The sequence below is a fragment of the Centrocercus urophasianus genome, unplaced genomic scaffold (genome assembly GCF_019232065.1).
Source record: "Centrocercus urophasianus isolate 14NV4802_14NV808 unplaced genomic scaffold, USGS_Curo_1.0 seq_34, whole genome shotgun sequence".
NCBI classification, from domain to species: Eukaryota; Metazoa; Chordata; class Aves; order Galliformes; family Phasianidae; genus Centrocercus; species Centrocercus urophasianus.
The window spans coordinates 6,741,885-6,762,141 of NW_024884911.1; the positions used below are offsets into that span (position 1 = coordinate 6,741,885).

General features: G+C 46.9%; 1 protein-coding gene across 1 annotated transcript; it reads right to left on the reverse strand.

The window, feature by feature from the left end:
* Window positions 1–564: 564 nt before the first annotated feature.
* On the reverse strand, window positions 565–15,612 carry RAB14 (RAB14, member RAS oncogene family). Its single transcript, XM_042830718.1, has 8 exons — window positions 15,505–15,612; window positions 7,986–8,044; window positions 7,346–7,399; window positions 5,730–5,907; window positions 4,589–4,655; window positions 3,682–3,769; window positions 3,355–3,385; window positions 565–2,671 (listed from the first exon to the last, which is right to left on the reverse strand). Exons 2-8 carry the CDS (start codon window positions 8,035–8,037, stop codon window positions 2,494–2,496), a joined length of 648 nt encoding a protein of 215 aa, XP_042686652.1. The 5' UTR covers window positions 8,038–8,044; window positions 15,505–15,612; the 3' UTR covers window positions 565–2,493.
* Between the last annotated feature and the right edge of the window lie 4,645 nt (window positions 15,613–20,257).

Below are 20,257 nucleotides of genomic sequence, written 5' to 3' on the forward strand. Positions count from 1 at the left end.
CCTTGTTTCTTCTCCCCAAGTATTGTTTCTAATACGCATCCTGGAACACCTTAATGGTGGCAGTAGGAGCAGCTCCAAGCACCTCTGTGCTCCTGCACACCTGAGGGGACACAGTGACTTTCCAGAGCTTCTCCCCCTTTTACTAGAGGCAGATTTCAGTGCTTTTCCACCTTGCCCTCTCATCTACATGGTCATCATCACCTGCCACCTCTGGCAGCAATATTCACGCCCCCCACTTCCCCCAGGCCTGTTACAGCCCTAGGAAGGCTTTAGGGAAGTAGAAAAGCAAAAGCAGCCTATCGCTTTTTACCCCTAAGGCCCCTCTTAAAAGTTAACAAAAGCAGTTAAAGTACAACTGCCTCCCCTAGAAGGGAATCTTGTGTAACTTCTCTCTTCTAACAGCTTTCCCCAGCACCCAAAGCAGAAGTGCCCACACAGCAGCATTTGCAAGGCAGTGCACTGGGGCAGGTAGAAAACAGCCCAGGAAGGCAGGAGTGAAGAACTGCAGCCGTAAGGCACAGCACGAGTAGAGGAGGGCAGAGCAAGAAACACAAGGCACTGCAATTTATCTAGATACAGGTACTTTATTTACAAATATTTAGATTAATAGCATTGTTACATCAAATGAGGAGTACAGCAGTCCAAACAAATCCTTTCTGTGACAGAAACAATAAGGCCTACTGTAACTTTTTCTGGGAATACAGGTATTGCACCTCAACAAGCTGTAGTCATTAGAACATTTACTTCCACACTTCATGGCAGCAGCAGGTCCTGGTCCCTGGGCAAACCCCGCTGTGGTGCAACCTTGGTTTAAGCAGGACGCATCAGCTGTAGAGCTCAAACACCATCTACTAGAGAGTACTAGTTAAAAAAAACTAACCAGACAAAACAAAGGGACAGCGCACAAACAAGTTACCCAAATCCTATTGTCTGCACATTCCAGTTTTTTTGGCTTTTATTTAACATTGACTGTACAATACTCTGGTACCACTGTTGACTTACATGTCCGAACAGTTTATAGTTTTAGTGTCTAGAAAAGGAATTTAAGACTACTTTGTATTTTCAACACTGCAGTAAGACTAGAAGTTGGACACCTGATGGTGGTTAAACACTTACCCTTTCCTTTTTGAAGCTGTACTCAGCGTATTCTTACATGAAGCTACACGTGACATACAGTGCTGCATAGTGACACGTTCTAATCCTGACAACACAGTAAATCCCACTCAGTTGTTGTGTACACGTGTGGGTTTTGCTGTCTCCCCTTTACAGAAGTAGCACATTGCTACACAGGAGGGTGGCACTCTTCAAGAAGAAACCTGCCCCAGAAGCAGCCCTCAGCTGTAGTGTTAAAATACAACAGTAGCTACAACTCCCTAGAGAGCACAAGTTGTTCTGACTGTCCAGTTTGGTATCTGACCATTCAAAAGTTAAAGGTATAAAAGCATAAGATGTGCAAGAGAACCGGCCTTGGTACACAAAGCAAGGCAGGTCATGAAGCCCAATAATGCGAAATGCTTACAGAAGAAAAAAGCAGGTTAGCACACTGCTGATTGCACAGAACAGGATTAATAACATGGCATAGATATACCACAGTGCAAAGATGAAGGACAGATTCCACTAGTGTTAATTTCGGCACTGGGGTTGGAGTTCCCCAGCACAATGTCCACTGTCAACACCAAGGCGTGAAGCTGCTGGTAGTGAACTGCAGTTACACCATGTCTGTACTGATGGGCAGCGTGGTCACATACAGGTCATACTGTACAACTGATATTTTCTTATATACTGTTCTAATGCCAGTAATCATTTTCTTCATTAAAATCATATACACAGGATGTATTTCACTGTTAGCTCAGTTCCTTCAAATTTTATACATATTTACGTTCTGTTAGCAAATGGATAAAAGTGGCAAAAAATGATGTAAAGCTATGAGCACAAGAGTGAATGTTTGCTTCCCTGTGCAAGGTGTGCACTCCTGCGCCACCCCCTGCCCCCAACATGCACACATGGGGAATTCTTCCAACAAAGCACATTGGTACGGAGCCCCTTTCTACCATCAGAAGTCATTTCACAGCAAAAAAAGAAAAACAAAACCAAAAACTTATCCTTTACTATGGACAGCTCTACACAGTTAAGAGGTGGGGAAGAAAGGCTGAAGAACCATAAAATTAAACCGTACGAGACAAAGCCCTGCAAAAGTGTAAAATCATGAGTCCAGCATCAGTGCTCAGTTTAAATTATGTATCTGTGACACTATCACAAGGACAATCAAGGAAAAAAAACTTCTAGATTCACCATGCAGGAGAGGTTTTATTACTCTACTTGCCTTTGATAACCTGATTACATCTAAAGTTGTTTAGCAGTTTAGTACTGTGTTAAACTTGTTTCAGTTTTAATTAAACCCAATAAGATGTACAGAAGACAGGGAAGCAATCAAAAGCACTGCTCCCAACAGACAGAGGTGAAAGGTCAGAAATGAAGCCATGAAAGAGGTCACTAGCAGCCACAGCCTTCTCTCTGGGGCTGGGGTTCGCTGGTTAGCCGCCCCCCCTGCGGAGCTGATGGTTTGTGCTGTACACCCGACTCTGCAGCGTTCAGATCCAGGCTTCCATCTTGGATATTCTGGTAGATTTTCTTGGCAGCCTCCAGGAATGCATCCTCAACATTCTCTCCACTACAAGAAGAGCAGCAGGAGTTACTTAGGTTACACTTCAGCAAAGCAACACAGGCGGTACAGGCAGTTGGCTGGATGTCCTCACTGCTTCTGTCTCAAGCAACAGAACTCACAGTATTTAAAAGCAGACAGGCCGTGAGGTCTAACAGTAACTCAGTCTCTAGCCGTTAGAGCCATTAGGAGGAGCCCTGAACACCACTCTGTACCTGAACACTGAGTGTCAGCAATAAGCTGAGGCACGGAGCTGCACGTCCAGAACAGCTCTGAAAGGTCAAAAGACAGCGGAGCGTTTGTTAGTCCAAACCACTTTGTTAGGAAGCTCTGTTAGAACAGGTGCCAGCTGGAACATCCTGCATCATGGAGATCCGCTCCCTTGCATTCTGTCAGGCTCTCCAACCATCAGAGCCCACAAGAGCACCGCGTGGTGCCTCCTTTGTGAGATGGAGAGCTGAGCGCTCCCTTGGAGAGCTGGAAAGGCCTGAGGGAAGTCACGGCTTCTTGGACCCCCATTGGCCACACGCTCATCCATCTGAGGCTGAAACAAGCTCTAGCTAAAACACACTGATTTTTTTTTGCTTGTAAAACAGTGCTACACTTGAACCTTGTGGCTGTATTCACCCATAACCAATACATTCTTTTTAAACATAACATCTGACACATTACTCTGGGAAGAAGTAACTTACGTTTTTGCACTTGCTTCAAGGAACAATAAACCTGTTTAGAAACAGAAATTTAACTGTCAGTCAATGCATAATATGCTTAATAGAGTCCCAAATAGTCACGTTATGGCGTTCAGTTCTGTGCAAATGGCTACTTTAGTACTCCACGACATTTTATGACAAAGCTGGGGCATCATCAGTACACAAGCTGACTTCCAAAGCTAAGCAGATGGAGTTACACTGAGGCACCACAGGAGTTTGCACATATAACAACATAACTTTGTAAGCTGTTCACTTTAATGTCACTATCACATAGGAAACAATGGCTCGAGAGGAAAAAGAAAAACACACCATTTTCTTCAGCAAATTGTTTGGCTTCTTCATATGTGACATCTCTCTGTGCTTCCAGATCTGCTTTATTTCCTATGAGGATTATCACCTAGGGCAGAAGAGAGAAAATCAGCCTGAGAAAAAGCTCATTAGCTTCATCACTACTACCCTCTTTACTACAAAAGATGAAAAATAAAAAGGAAACGTGAAATAGCATAACTGCAGAACTCATGTATGCTCAGGGCAGTGCTGCTCCAGCAGTGCCCCTCTATGGTCAGAACAGCTGCTACCTTCAACTCTTTCAGCCTTCTCATGAGATGAGCTCCTGGAAAGCAGCAGCCCTACTGCTCACTCCTGAAATTGGACATCTCGCGTTCGGTCGCCTGCTGACCCAACCAGAATCTTTACAAGTCCTCTTTCACTGCAGCAGGGAGTCTTCCCAAAAGCTTGGTTCTAAAGCATTTCAGTCATTCACGAGAAGACTGAAGGACAACAGGTTTGTTGCTTAGCCAGAAAGATGCAGAACAGCCCTCCTTCCTACTCCTCCAAAAAGCAGGACAGCTTCTGCTCAGGATTCAGTTTATGCCCAATTCACCTCGTTACCACAAGGCACTGAGCAGCAGGAACAGAAGTTAAGCTCTTTTCAGAGGTTACCATAATTTTGGTCTCCAACAGTTGGAAAAAGGCCCCCAAGAAGTAAAGCACAGTAAGATTTCTGAAACAAGCCATTGTTCTCCTGCACAAAAACCTGCATTTCTGCACCAACTGCAGTAAGGGAAGAGCTTCTGATCTGCTGGAAAGCGAGGGCATTCGGAACAAAGTAGCTGAGAAACAGAGGCAGCTCCTTCTAAAGAGCACTGCTATGACTGCAGATGCTTGGCCTAAGCCTTCCATCTCTTGCTTTCAAGCTAACTAGAGTCCAACTTACAGTATTTGGATTGGTGAGATTCCTTGCATCTGTCAGCCAGCTGCTTAAGTGATTATACGTACTTCTTCTGCAAAGAATCAAGTGAGTACAGGTTTTAGCCACAGTATTTTTTAACTGAGTGCCATCAGCATAGTTAGCATCCATTAAGCACATTCACACATCATACCTGTTCCTCTCCCGGTTCAAGAAATAGGGAGCAGCAGCATCTTGTTTGGACATGTACCAAGGCTTCAACAAACTCACTTTCAAAGCACAGAGCAACACAAACAAGGTGGAAGGACAGAGACCAACTCACTGGTGTCACTGTCTCCACAAGGACAACGTTCATGTTGTGTTATATAGAACAATTAAAGGATTTCCTGTCAGATACTGTTAGAGAGCTGGGTACAGCAGTACAGCTCTGTACAGAACCTTGGCAACAAACAGCACATCACATCATTTGCTCTGTAGTTAAGCAAACAGGTGATACATTTATGTGTACAAAAGATAAGTGCACAAAGAACATCAAGAACAGCCATGGAAGATGCGGGGGGAGATACAGGAAGGCAGAAGTATTTCATGTTGCACATCTGATTAATTGTTCTCCCAGCAGCATCTTTAATTTTCATTTGCAAATGGAGAACAGAACAGCTTCTGCGCCATCTCCTTTCATCAGAGAAGTCTCACTTCTGAGCCTCTTCATGGGCTACTCCTCCAATTCTCTCACGTACAAACACATTTGCACAGCCCATTGCAATAGGAGCAATATTCTGTTCTGTGCCTACTCACAATATTTTCGCTAGGTAAGCAGCAGCATTCACTGCCTCCCTCATCACTAGCAAGTGAGCAGCTCGTGTACTGCAGACAAGTTCTAAGAGTAAAGCCAATTTTCCAGCCAACTTCAACACAGGCAGCCAAGATCTGGAACTGCAGCATCCTTTGGTTTGTCACCAGTGGCATTTTCCAGAAGCACTCAGTTCCCTACGTTTCATTTTCAGCTCTTAAGCACTTCAAGTGTTCAGGAAAAGAAGGGTGGTAACCTTCACACAGCGCGACATCGAGTCTTCTGGTGAAGGCAAGGGGACAGAGCAGCACAGAGAAGGCTGCAGACCCAAAGAGCTTCAGAGAACACAGTGACGACAGACAGCCAGCAGCACCTTACCTGGTAATGTCATAGACCATGAGAGCTCCTGCTGCTCCTCTGTAATAGCTTCGTGTGACAGCCCTGAATCTCTCTTGTCCTGCTGTATCCCAGATCTGTAGTTTAATTTTTTGGCCGCTAACTTCAATTATTCTTGTGCCAAATTCAACACCGATTGTGTGGGGACAGTCCGCCATAACTGTCATGAAAAATAAGAGGGGAGATCAGATCTCTGCAGTGCTGTGTCCCTGCCACAGAGATCTCACTACCATCGCCTTCCTGACATCTTGAGCACATCTTCCTTCTAAGGCCTTTTTACAGCTACAGTAACTGAACTGTGTCACTTAATGAATTACCTCCTGAACTGCTGCTTGAAGAATAAAAGGATTCTTCATCTCCCCCAGGGCATTTATAACTGACACCGTGCATATCAGAAAGTGTTGAGTCAGCTGATCTCAGCCCTGCCCTCGCAGAAATTAACTATTTTAACACAGTCGGATAAAGAAACTTTAAGGAATTACCAAGACGGGGTTAAAAGCCTGAAACAGTTGAGAAACGAATATTCAGGTTCAGACTGAGCAAAGTCTGTGACCATCCATGAAAAGTCAATTTCATGAACAGTTTTCATACAGCAAATCAAATACTAAAAGGCTTCTGATTATTACAATAAATCCATCTTAAGGTGCTCATCTTTACGAGCAGTGAAGAAAATAGAGAAAGGTTGAATGCCACCTTTATTCAAGAGTCCCATAGCAGAGACGTTTGATAAATCAGCTTGTCTGACTGCAGCCCTTCTGCTCAGCACACCTAAGAACAAGTCACTGCCTGTTCATAAATGGAACCGTATGCGAAGTAGCACTGAAACAAGTGGGTTATCTGGGGTTTGGATTCAAAGCAGCAGTTAAAAATTCACTTCCTACACAAAACAGGAACATTCAGTCAGCAGCGTGCACACAGCTATTGCACACCCAGAGGAGTGCAAGATAAAGACCAACTTTGTGGCAACAAAAAACTACAGACGTGTCCATCGAGCGTGAGCTACACGGGAAGTCACAGGAGTTCATAGCAGCCACTGCAAACTCCAGACAATGCAGATTAGTAGGAAGAGCTGAAGCTAATTCTTAATTAGCTAGGATAGCATACATGAAGGAATATTACAGTTGAGACGGAATGCTGAAAGCCTTGAACACCATCACGCAGGAGCAGTCCTAGTGCCATGAGTCACAGCAGCTACAGAGAATGACAATGCTTGAATCTGCAGCCTATGAAAAGTGAATCCTCCCACCCCTTTAAAGTACTTAATTTTTAAAACTCCAGCTGTGTTTAAGCCATACCAATATTAAATACATGCAAACTTTAGACAATGTATCTCACTATTTCATACCACAGTTCCCTGGAAAAGCTGTAGAAATGCATACATTCTTCCCACTCTCAGACAGAACTGACATCATTCTTGCTATTACTACATCGGCATTTTGTGTCTGTAATTGCAAATGTCAAAAGAAAAGCCTGACCAAGCACAGTACAAACCTACCCACGTTAAGATACACATCAAGCTCACCTATGACAGAAGCAGAAAGGCAGGAAAGAGAGATGAAGTGCACCAGTTTCAATGAACATTGTGTTGAAATACTCACATTTCTTTTCCGTGAATTGGTGAAGCAAACAGGACTTTCCTACACCCATGTCCCCTGTTACAGAAAGAGCAGTTAAGGCAGACACCAAATCCTCACAACAAGCACATTCTGTCATCCCACACCACGCAGGGTCAGGCGCCGTTCCCTTCTCAGGTCTAACATGCAACTTCCTGCACCTGGCTGCGGCCTTCAAGATTTACCAGCATTGCAGCCACGCTGTAATTTGGGTTACAGGTACAGAGCTGCAAGCAAGGGCAGAGCAGAAATACACAAATGTGATAACTGCATTACTGACTTCACGTTTGTGTTTCACAAGGGCAAAATAAGCTGACCTGCAAGAAACTGAAGCACACTACACTGAGCGCTCGCCCCCTGCTGCATTACTTGCCATTTTGAGTCTGTCAGAAACATGGAGAAGCAACCAGCCTCATCCCCAGCCCTCCTGGCAGCCGTCACAGCAGCACACAAAGCATTTGTGTTCACCTCTACCAGCTGCCAAAGCTTTAGGGCAAACATGGTGATCTATGAGGGACTGAAGTGGGATGAGGAACTGCTCAGAGCTAATGCTATTCCATAAGAACCCTGCAGAAATCACAGCAGTTTGGAGGCACGCCGCTACGCAGACATTGGCAGTACTTACCAATAATGATGTACTTAAAGATGTAGGAGTAGTTGTAAGGTGCAGTTGCCATTGTGGCACTGAAATACAAACAAAAAGAAAGCAGAACATATCAGAACTGCTGCTTATTTGAACTGAACCCATTTCAGCCATCTGAGCCCCACACAAGCCAAGAAAAAATGACCTTCTCTCCTCCTCTCCCTCCCCCAACCATCTTCTCATTCACAGTTGAAGTGTTCTGCTGAATGCTGGGAAGTGCAAAAACTCCCAGCCCATTTGCTCTGAACTCCCATCAGCAAGAATCTGAGCAGAAAAATGTTGTTAGTACTGACACCCATTCAGTGTCTTGGTTTAAATGGTCACCAAGCAGACCAGCACTCAGTAGCCCCATAGCTGATGGGAGCTGAAAATAAAAAAGTTATCTGAAGTTTAATAAAACCATTGGTTTGGAATGATGACTGCTTTGGGGACTTGCAACAGAAACACAAAAAGCAGCAGTTTGCACTTAACAGTTCAAATGACTTGATACAGCACAGGAATGCTGCAGCAGCATTAAGTGCAGCCTGGACTTCTGCATGTCCACATCAGTGGAGGAGCCCAAGTCAGAGAGGAGGCGCTCAGCAGATCAGTCATCACACCCGTGCCTCTGCCAGCAGAGCAGAATCACCCCAAAGCTTGGCAACCCTTTGGTTTCTTTGTTTCAAACAGCACAGCTCACTGATCTTGTAAGATTTACTCGCTTACCTTTGCTCTACAGAGGATTTAAGTGATAGTGGTAGAATTTGTTTGGGATAAATACTTTCAACATTGCAGTTTTCCTACATGTAGGAGGAATTAAAAGTGGCCTCAGCTGTGTAAACTACTTATCACTACCATACCACATAAGCAGGATTACAAGTCTACACTGCTCAGATTTATTATCATCCGGGAGCAAAATGACTGCTTTTGTCCCAGACTTTAATTTAACCAAGATGTAAGTGCCCTCATTTAAGCAAATAGGAAGTTTCTATTAGGAATTCAGCATTTCCTTTCCTGCTCCTGCGTGGCAGATAGCCAGCCACGAGCAACACAGCACTCTTAATAGACAACATGGCCTCAGCCTAGGAAGGTAACTCCATGCAGCCACATGTCATCCACATGACAAACCACAGCAGCAAAGAAATGAAAACAAGGAAACTTACGAGCCTGAACCTTTTTGAAAAGCAAATGTTTCCTCAGCCAACATTAATGCATAGCTGTGAATTGTTGTCTTAAGGTGACTGACTACAAACCTCACTCCCAGGACACAAGCTGACAGCCACCGCTTCACACAGCAGAGGTTTAAAGCAAACACTCATATCTAGACCTTGGAGGAGAACAGCTCCAAGGGGAAGGTGAGAAACATTTATGGGCCAGCTGTGGATCTGCACCTTTCCATCATGCTTTCCTCAAGATACAGGAGTTCCTTCTAGCCCAAGCAGTAAACGAAGTACCTCCATTAAGTCCTATACAGATACACACAGTGTTTCATCAATCCAACTTTAATGCAATATAGTAAACAAAGCTTTTTTTTTTTTTTTCCTCATTCTTGCCCATGTTGGCAAAAAACAAGATTCCAGACTAGGTGCTGCGTGGTTCCAAGAACTGTCCTTTCCATAAGGTGATTTACATCAAGTTCTTCCACAGCTGCAGAGGAAATGGCACACGGCTGCCCCACACCGCCGTCACCCCAGGCCCCACTCTGGCACAGCTGCTCACTGCTTTCCAGCACTGCAGCACAGCTCACACTCCTGGTTTCAGATGTGCCGCCCCAACCTGCTATCCAACAAGCCAACAACTTCAGCCCATGTTTCCTACAAGTGATCAGCACCACAGCTACAGTGCCAGCTTCAGTACACCCGCTGGTTGTTTCCAAAACTGGCAAAGACAGACAAATAACTACATTTGAGATTTTAATGCATAGGAGTTACTGCAGAAGTATACTTCAGAACATCCAAACACATCTTCCTGTCCCTCCTCTCCACCAGCCCCAGTTACACCTCCTGACCCAATGCACTACTTCTACCATTCATGCTGCAGTTCATCTGATGGCAGACAAGGCTAAAGCAGAGTATTATGAGGTATGGAAGAGAAATAAAAAGAACCTGAATAGGCCAACTTATATTTGCAAATCCTTTGGGAAGAAAGCAGAAATGCAATATATCCCCCCTTGCCCCCCCCCCCCAAAAAACCCCACATCCTACAGCCACAACATGAAGCTGAAGAGGCAGCACCAATACACAGCCTGCACAGCAGCCCCGCGCTCTGTTAAGGGCATCTGTCAGCCCACATGGGTTTTCTGAAGGGAAAAGGGAGCCACCCACACAGCTGTGAGATCTGCCCTGAGGAAACCCCGCTGCCCATCTCTCTTCTCCCAACACCAGTTGGCTAAGGACTGCTATAAGCACTCAGAAATACTCGATGTTAGCGCTTCTGAACACCTCACCTTCCAGTACTGAAGTACACAAGGAAGAGGTTGCACTGCCTAAGCTTTGAAGGAGCACTGCTGGAAGGTGAGGAAGCCTTTTTATTAAAAGCACGGACAGACTGGGAGCTCAGTGCAGGCTGTGTCATAAAATCTGGAAAGTCTTTACTGCTAAATATACAGCTCTGTTTTCTTGACACCATTTTTACTTGCTGAGCTATGCCAACTCTCATTGCACTCCTTACTTAAAGAGGTCTGCAACTGCACTATTCCGATATGAAAGAAACTGTCACTGCTTTGTAACATATGCATCAAAATCAGTTCCCACTTCAAAGCAAGAGTTAGAAAACCACATCCTGCACTTGGTAACAAAGTCTGTTAAGAAATGGGTTGGAAGGGCTAACTACTTCAAGCCATGTCTCACTGTGACAACACCACCCTCGCTCTCAGTGCGATAGCACAGAGCTCACTGTGTGCAGCCAGAGCCAGCGAGCCCCTTCCCCAGCTCAAAGAAAGAGGATGTTGGTAAAAATGCTGAGAAATGCACTGATCTGATGAGCACAGACCTCTCAAGCCTGACACAGCTGCTGGAGAGGTTCTGACAGCGTATGGCAGATGTTTATTGAAAGCTCAAGGAGACACAGAGTCCAGCTTTAAGCAGATACAGAAAGAAAAGAAATGCATCAGCGCAAAGCCTGTTCCAAGGGTCTGCTACAGACAATTCTGAAACATCCCAGATTACATCTTGGCATTACATTGACATCTCAGCTTTTTGTTTTACCCTAATATAGATAAATCACACAGCCAAAATGAACACATTAAAGGAGATGATGTCCTTACTGTCTGTAACTCTAGGATTAAACTATTAACAGCATATTAACCTCCTTAGCAGAACAGAACCTTGCTAGTAATGACATTCCCAACTTTTCACAACTTCGCACCATTCCTTCATTTCACTAAATGGACAGACAGAACAACCCCTGCTGTAAGACAACCAAGCTCTAAAAATAAAGCTGGATCAGAAATGCTCTGCAACGTACAGGAAGAAAAAAATCATGACAACACAGAAGACACTGAGAATTCAGCCTTCAGAAACCTCCAAGCTCAGCATTCACTACAGACAAAGGCAGGAAGTCCAGACAGAACTCAGTAACCACAAAAATACCAGCTCTGTTACTGCAGAGGTTCACGTGTTGTCAATAGAATCTGTAGAAAATGGTGTTTTACATCCCTTCATAGCCCTCTGCTCCCTCTCCCAATACAGGGGTTCAGTTTTCCTCCTTGGTGAGCCAGAGTGGTGGCAGAAGGAACTGCAGGACTGAAGAAGTCACATCCAAGCCTGCATAACTTACCTTCAGCCACAGCTGCATTATACAACACGCCAAAGTTAACCAGCCATACGTTTACTGGTAACAGAAAGCAGAAGTAGTTCTGCCTGGGAGCGTGGTCTGCCTGCCATCTTTCTTCCAGGAAAATCTGCCAACTCAGAACAACTCCAGCTCCCTTTGCCGAGGTAATGCTTCCCCAGAGCTTAGAGCATTATTTCAGGATGGCAGCTAGCCAGAGGATCATGCTTCACTGTACACAGATCTTTGCTAGCTTCAAAACCTGTACAATTAATTTCTGTGTCACAATTAGGATGGGAATTTTTACCACGTTTCACTGTCATCCATTTTCCATACATCGTCTCCACTTCCCTATTATAAGAGAAGGCAACCTTAACAAGATATTGGTGACATTGCCATTTCTTCCTCTACACAAGAGGCACCGTGCCACTATTTTCACATCTCTCCAATGCCCTGTTTCAAACACCAGCCTCTACCTGTATAAACTGAGATAAGGCAGTTTGCTCTTATTACAAGTTTTATAGCAGTGCACCTAGAACTGTTCACATCATACCTGCCCCAGCAGCTCCTCCTAGCCCAGCTCAGGGACGCAGCCCATTAGGCATCCTATGGGTGTTGTTTGCACAGAGAATCTGCACAGCTTTATGCTAAGTAAGAAACTGCATGTTATTAGGAGGGACTGGAACCTGTCATCACTGCATGTGCTGAATACCATTACCTGGTCAGCCCACACAGAGATGATACCTCTTAAAAAACACACCACTGCAGCCAGACAGCCACTTCAGTTAGTCTGGAGCCAGAGATGTGTGTATTTTATCTAGCCAGCCAGGTGGTTTGGGGTATTCCTCAGAGATGTACTTCAGCAGAGAAACCTCAGAGGTCAAGTTCAGTCCTACCTCTACAGAAGGGAATACCACCACATCACTTTCAGAAACTGCAACTCTTTAAGAGCTATTAGTACTTTCACTTGTGGGGGAAAAAAAAAGATTAGTTACAAGTGGAATTGTATGCAATCAGTAACTATCATTTAGAATAAGTTCTAAATCCTCACATAAAATGAATGGGTTGCTACGCTCTTTCCCATCACATAACCTTTCTTCTCTGCATACTTTCTTAAGCATCAATTTGCACTGAACACCAAGAAGAGAACAATAGGGGAGGGAGGACAGGAAGGAGAGAAATCCAGGGAGACAATTGTTTCAACTGATATTATTCCTCTGATGAAGACTTTTGTCAAGCACACAAAGCAGGGCAGTGTAACTCAGATCCTCCTTTAGTGGGCTGCTGGAAGCACAGTCTGTAACTGCAGCACTTGTGGTCTTCTGTAAAGTCATATGACACTGGATGGCAGTAACAGTTTTATCATCAATTAATACACTCAAGGTAAACTCCCATCAGTCAGCTGTCTATAGCAAGCTACAGGTACCACTAAATTCCACTGATGTTGCATTATCTTCATGCACCAAGGACATTCAGATGTTCATACATTTAGGAACATCTCAGCCCTCATAAACAGAATGGCCTAACAGCCACCATCGATTCCCCTCAGTTATTATTTTTGGTATGTTTGTCTGTAAAAAGCCCTATGTATAAGACTGATCCCAGAGGAGTGCCCTTAGCAACCTGCTAGCAGCTCGTGCTTTCATAACATCACTTCTTGCTGCCCAGTTCCTTACTCATTCCTCAGTTCTGGACTCATCCTCTCTAGTGCCCCTGATTGGGCTTCTCTAAAGCATCTGATAAAGCACAAGACACTAGATCTGGCTGAAGTGGTCTTCAATCAGAGCTAGCAGTCAGGCAAGCCTTTCATGATCAGCTTTTGAAGATCATTCTGCAGCTCCTCATTTCCCACATTCTCTCTAGAAATGCACTAGAATTCCCAGCTATTCTCTCTAGAAATGCACAAGGCCAGCAAGCTGCTGGGCTGAGACTGGTGAGCTTGCAGCTGAGCAGGACCTTCTTTCAGCTGCTTTTGAAGGAACGCATTTGTTCTGTTGTTTCATGATCACATAAAATACACTTACTAGGCCTCAGTCCGAGTCAGGATTCTGGAAGAACCCACAATCCAAGCACTCTTGATTTAAAATAAAGAGAACGTATCACGCCACCACCACTTTCTGATTTGCCTCAACAGCTGTCCAGCTGCACACACTGTGGTGGTGAAACCCTTCAACAAGTTCACTCCACCAAGCTCTACCATCTTGTTTCCTAAGCTTCCTGCATTTAGGTGCAGACCTCACTTCTGTATGCACACAGCCTCGCTTACCCCATTCTCCTCTTTCTATAAGAGACTCCCACCTGCACCACACACCTACATTGGAGGCAGAGGAGCGAAGTTCCGGAGATCTCAGATGAGCTTAGGGTCAGTATATACAAAAACCAGAAGATACTGTCAGCATCATCCATCAGAGCAACATGCAACTGTTGAGAGTCATTACCTTGGGGAGGAGGGGGGGGGAACAGCCTCAGAGAAACACTGAGGTCCACCTCCTTTGTTCCACAAACATACAGCAAAGAGAAACAATCGTGAGTTCCATTTGATGCACATGAGCGAGCAAGCAGCTTCAGAAGTTCAATTTACATTCTGAATCCCAGCACCGCCTGTATAACAGGTTTGTTTTCAAACTGCTGTCCTTCAAAAATACCCACCTTTTTTTTTTTTACAATTCTTAAAAGAGAAGGAAAAAAAAAAAAAAAAAAAAAAAAAAATCACTTCTTCCTCTTCTTCCTTCAACTCAGATTTATGACTTCTTCAAATCCCCACAGGAAACTACCAAATTCCTTGTTAAGTCATCTTAGGCTACATGATAATTATTTTCTAAGCCCCTCAGGACTGGGATTTCCTTCCCATTCGCAAGCAATGCCCAAGCACAGGCAGCCCCCAGCCCTAACCACGACAGAAAGATCCCAAAGCACACATCCCACACCACAACTCAGAGTAACCACGAGCGCTACATTTCTGACATTCGAGGTTCAAAGTGATTTAGGATCTGGGCAATCTCAGCCTCCTGCACACATGCATCCTTCCTTCTACACCTGCAAGAACCACAGCAACACAGCACTCAAAAGAGTTCTCATCAAGGAGCTCCAGAGCAACGCAGCCACAAGAAACCCCAACACGGACACATTTTTCTTGGCGTTACCGCAAGGACAAAGCAGCATAATTTCAATTCCAGTCAAAGCTATGTAATGCAAATAGGTGAAAGCAAGTAACCGCCGCTTTGGCAGCAGCAGCTTTGACAAAAGGAAGCCGAGCACAGAACGCTTCCACCGCCTCCTCAAATAGGAAGCGGCACAGATTCACTCCACCCGCACCCCGAAAGTTGTTTTTCTACCAAAGTTCACGACAACAGCGCGGGCCGGGATGAGAACAAGTAGAGATAACACCGCAAACCAGCCCCATTGTGTAACAGCACACGGCAGCACACTGCAGCAGTCCCCGAGCCCGCACACACCCTCGCACACCGACGTGCTCCAGCGATGGCGGTGCACAGGAGGGAGGCGGCCGGCAGCGCACAGCGGCCCAGCCCCTCTCCCGGCTCCGGCCCGCCCGCCTCACCGCCCCGCGGCCCTCCGCCCCGCGCCGCCCGGCCGAACGGCGGCCCGCAGCGTCCTGATCGACGGCGCCCCGAGCAGCGCCGCCCGGACAGAACCGCAGCGGGAGGACGCGGAGCCGCGCAGGGCCGCGCTGCCGCCCAGCAGTACCGCGGGGCCCGGTGCTCCGCGCCGCCCGTCCCCGGCTCCTCCTTACCTGGGCTCGGGAAACGCGTCGCCGTGCGGCGTGGCTCTGCAGCCCGGTCGCCCTGTGGGCACTGGAGCGCTCTGCTCGCGCTGGGCAGCGGCCGGGCCGGGTCCCCACCTCGCTCCGGCGCTCCCTCAGGCTGTGCTCCGCTGGCTCCACTGCGCCCCCATCACCCCCCCTTATCCAAGATGGCGGCGCCCCTCGCACGGGGTTTCCCCTCCCACTCTCGACGGGCTGCGGGGCTGCACAAAGGTGGGCGCGAGAGGCCGCCACGGAGCCAATCGCGAGAAAAGCTCCGCCTCCCGCCGGCGTCGCGGGGCGGGAAGGGAAGGGCGCGAGGCGGCCGCGCGCACGCACGCAGGTCTCGCCCTGCGCCTGGCGCGCGCAGAGGGGTGGGCGGGAACGCGGTGGGCGGGGCGGGGCGGCCGCGTCTCCTCAGGCGGTGTAATCGCCGCCTCAGGTGGGCGCGGAGCGGGGCGGGCAGCCCGAGTGCTCCGAATTCATGAGCAATAGGGGAAAAACACGCCGGGCGCGGAACGCTGAGCGTGAGATCTGAGCCCACGAGGCTGTGGCGACAGGGCGACGTCGCTCTGCAGAGGCCGAGTGGGTGTGGCGGGAATGAGGGGGCGCTGAGGTGAATCTCATCCCCACTGGGAGCCCTCGGGCAGCCGCAGGGAATGGCGCTGCCCTATGCCGCCGCCCCGCCTCAGAGCCCAGCGCCACAGCCAACAACCACTAGCAGTCAATTCTCAATTTCTGCTTTTAGATAACACGGCAGTGCCATATTCCATCACGTTTACCTGGCTGTGTAACGGCCCGTGGGACAGGCTGCGCCATAGACAGGAACACCCGAGGTGCTGTGTGAACCTCACAGCATGTGGGATTAAATAAAGATTAAATCTGTGGATGAGGGATGAAATAGGCAATAAAAATACCACTAGGGCAGATTCTGTTTATCTCCAATTCCATAAACTTCTTCAGATTCTAACAGAGAAATCACAGGGGTCTTTAATATTAAATAGCTTTAGATATTCCAAATTAAGACCAGCAGTGTTCCAGGAGGATTGCCTGCTCTTCTCTACCTGGTATTTCCTACAGCAAACTCTAAGTGATCGCTTTCCATGAATCCCATTCCCTAAAGGTACCCAGCCCCTGCTGTGGATCCATGGGATGCTCAGCTCCGCATCAGCCGGGCTGCAGGCTGTCACCACGATGGAAAACACACAGAAAAAACAACTAACATTGTGGTTTTGGTGGTGTTTTTTTCTCAAATCCACACTTAAAATACGTAATAGTCAAAATAATAAATGTATCAGTAGGAAGATATAAAATCTATCAGCAATATGCTACAGATGTATTATTACTGCCAGTTCACCTTTTTCCACAGCTGTTCGTGTCAGGTCTTGCCTTTTAAATAGGTAACACTGTGCTACAGAAGTGTTCAAAGTTTAGCAGTACCATATATGGAGTGATTTCTATGAGAAAAATAGGTCAAAACAAGTCAGTAAAAATGATTTCCACAAGAGGGAGTCTTTAAACGCAAAATGATCTGACTATTTTGACCCAGTTACAGCCTACTTTTCTGTCTCTAAAAAGCCAGGCTGTCTTTACGCACTTGGCATTCCTCCAGATATTACCAACACGGAATAGAAAGTTTTTACATAAAAGATGATTTTCAAAGGTCTTAAAATTATGAATTGTTATAACGCCACACAAACATCTGCTGATTATGTCTTTATTTAATGCTCAGCCTTGGTAGTGTAGCTGTACAATGTGAGCTTTTGTGTCTCTATGCGATGCTCTCTGTGCTGCCCAGGAAGGAGCGCAGCCTGCAGAGGCCGTGAGGAGCTGTTTGGCCGCATATCTTCTTTCCCAGCCACAATTCCGAGCAGTCCTGGCCATTTCACTGCACGCTGAGCTGTCACTGAACGCTCTTGGCCTCCATTGGGCCTGAGCGATGCCACCGCCCGGATCTGAGCTGCTCCCCTAACGCAGGACAAGCACAGGACAAGCGCTGCTCCCTCCTGTGGCCACAGACATCTTCAGGATTACTCAGCAGCTCTCCAGATCGCTTTAATCTGAGGGCCGGGTTGAGGAGGACGTACTTTAATCCTGAACACAGTGAAAAGTAGCTTTAGAATAGATGAGTAATGATTGTTATTTCTTATTTGCAACAAACAAAGTTGGAAGCCATTCTCTGACTACAACAGAGATGATCTTTTTCATTTGAAAATCAAATTTATGTGACATATTTCATATCCAACTGTCAGCATCTGTCAGGTGAGCTAAAAGGCAATGCAGATTTGCCTTGAAGGGTCTGGTTTTGAATCATTTTGTATATTTTTATCAAATCTTCGTGTAAAGTTTAAAGGACACCAAAGATGGCAGCAAGGCAGAAGACTGGATAACGGCATCTTTACTTCTTTGGTTCTCGTGTTCTTGTGAGTGCATGAAAGCTTGCAGCAGTTTCTTAACAGCAGTTATTGAGAAAAGGCTGACTGCAGCTTATTCCTTCTGAACATCTGAGCAGAACCTAACAACAGTAATTAAATCCCACTAAATTGGTAACAATACCAAACTGCTGGAGATGAAATACCATGCATCGTCCCACCCTTCTTTGTGGATTTCTGCTGGGTCAATGCAGCCTGCTCTTGGAATTCATTTCTACGTGTCTCTTTCTGAAGTCTCTGTCAAAAAAGAACAGCACCCAGATTTCCTGCTCACAAAAGTACTGCCTTTGAATTTATTATTTTTTTTTAACCGCAAATCCCAGGGAAAAACAAAGCCTCAGAGTTAACACAGCTGATAGAAGGTCTGCATGTTCTGCTCCTCTCAGGGCAGTGTACAAACTACATTCAGTGACATGTGGGGACCAGTGGGTAATGAACAATGAAGAGCATGCTCCCACTTTGGTGGGACAGCTGCTTTAAATAGATATACACTGCTGCATCTCTGACAATGGGTCGCTTGATGCTCAACTAGATGCTCATAAATAAATCAGGGGAAAAAAAGGGAAAAAATCTACAATCAAGATCTTTCAACGCAGCACCTCACAGTTATGGCAAGAAAACTTATGAAAGAAGTGATACATAAAGCACAATTGAAGGAAAAAACCCACTGCTGGCATTTATATGATGACATGAAAGCAGCAATTCACAATGGTTAGGAAAATCTAAGCCACCCAGCAGCAGTAACAGCAGATTGGGAGAATCACAAAGGCAGCCAATGAAAGAGCAGCTGAAGTAATGTATGTTTGCTTAGATGTGGTTCCTCTGCCTTTTTTGTTCCCCCAGCTTCTTTTTGTGGCTGCGTTCAAGTTTCTGTAGGCAATTACAGAAAGCAGAAACATGGGATATTTCAGGAACTGTTTTGAAATGCCGCACTTCTGCGTGAGAGTGGGTCATGTAGCGCTGGGCTGCTCTGAAATGACTAATTGCTCTCTGATTGGATTTTAAGATGCCAGCTTCTTCTTTCATCTCTTCCCATTTCAGTTTTGTGGTGTCTGTAGAAATGTCTGTGGTCTTTTTGTTGATCAAATTTCTTTATCTTTTTTTTTTAGTTCCTTAATCTCCTGGAAAATAGACAGACCCGAACCATTTGCATGTACGCAACCTCAAACCTTCGCATTAAACTTGATAACGGTATGAGAATGTCTGTGACAACAGCAGTAGTTCTGCTGTAAGCAGATGCAAATCAGCCGATCCTCCCTTATGGCAGCCAAGGCAGTGAATTGAGTCCAGGCTGGAAGCAAATCCCATGCCCACTTTACCAGCAGTGCCATTCCAGCATGGCTCTCAGCACTGCAGAAGGCAATGGCTCCAGCTGAGAGCGCTGTGCCCAGTGTGGCTCCTTTCATCCCAACTACAGACAAAGCTGAGCAGCACTGGTTTCTCTGACTTATCTGGGAGACCACACTTAAACGCAGACACACTTCTTTAGCTTAACACTGTGCTGTGTTTGAGCCTTTTTGAGAGCAAGCAGTCTGTGCCTTGGCACAACCCCACATCATTACAGCAATAGAGCTGTACCAGCAGCACCCTCTCACAGATGCAGCAGCTCCCCAGATCATCCAGATGGTGACACGATGACACAGTTACCCTCCACAAATCAAGATCAGCGCCACGCAGAGCTTCCCATGGGCCTAAAGCAACGACAGGAGCTAGCAGCAGGCAGCTTCACGTAGCTGCGCTCACTTTGCCTTGTCTCCATTGTCTCCCAGCAGCTGTCGGTGCAGAACGAACCCTTCCAGCACCGCTGCCGTGCCGCAGGGCGCTGCGGGGCCGGGATGAAGGGCCGCGCTGTTCGGCGGGCTCAATGACGCCTTGTTACCGCGGGTGTGAGAGGGGCACGGGGCGGCCGGCCTGCGGGGGCGCGCGGCTCGGGACGTGGGAGCGCCTGGCCTCCCGGGTTTGGTTGGTGACCACGCCGCAGAGCCGCGCTGCCCTCGCCTCGTGCTGGAACACGAGGAACTGCTCGCCGTGTGACACGGAACGAAGGAGCGGCCCTTCCCTCCGCCACACGGCCTGGGGACGGCCCGGACGTGCTGCAGCAGGCCGAGCTGAGCGAGGTAAGCGAGGAACAAAATGGTGGCCGAGAGGCTGGGCTGGGCGCGGATGGGGAGCGGGGGGAATCACGTCTGCTCTCGGGCTTGTCCCGGTCCCGCCGCCGCAGGGCAGGGCTGAGCCGAGCCGAGCCTAGCCGAGCCACCGGGCCATGGCCGGGGCGGTGCCGGGCTGGGGCGGGGTGCGCTCTGTGCCCGCCC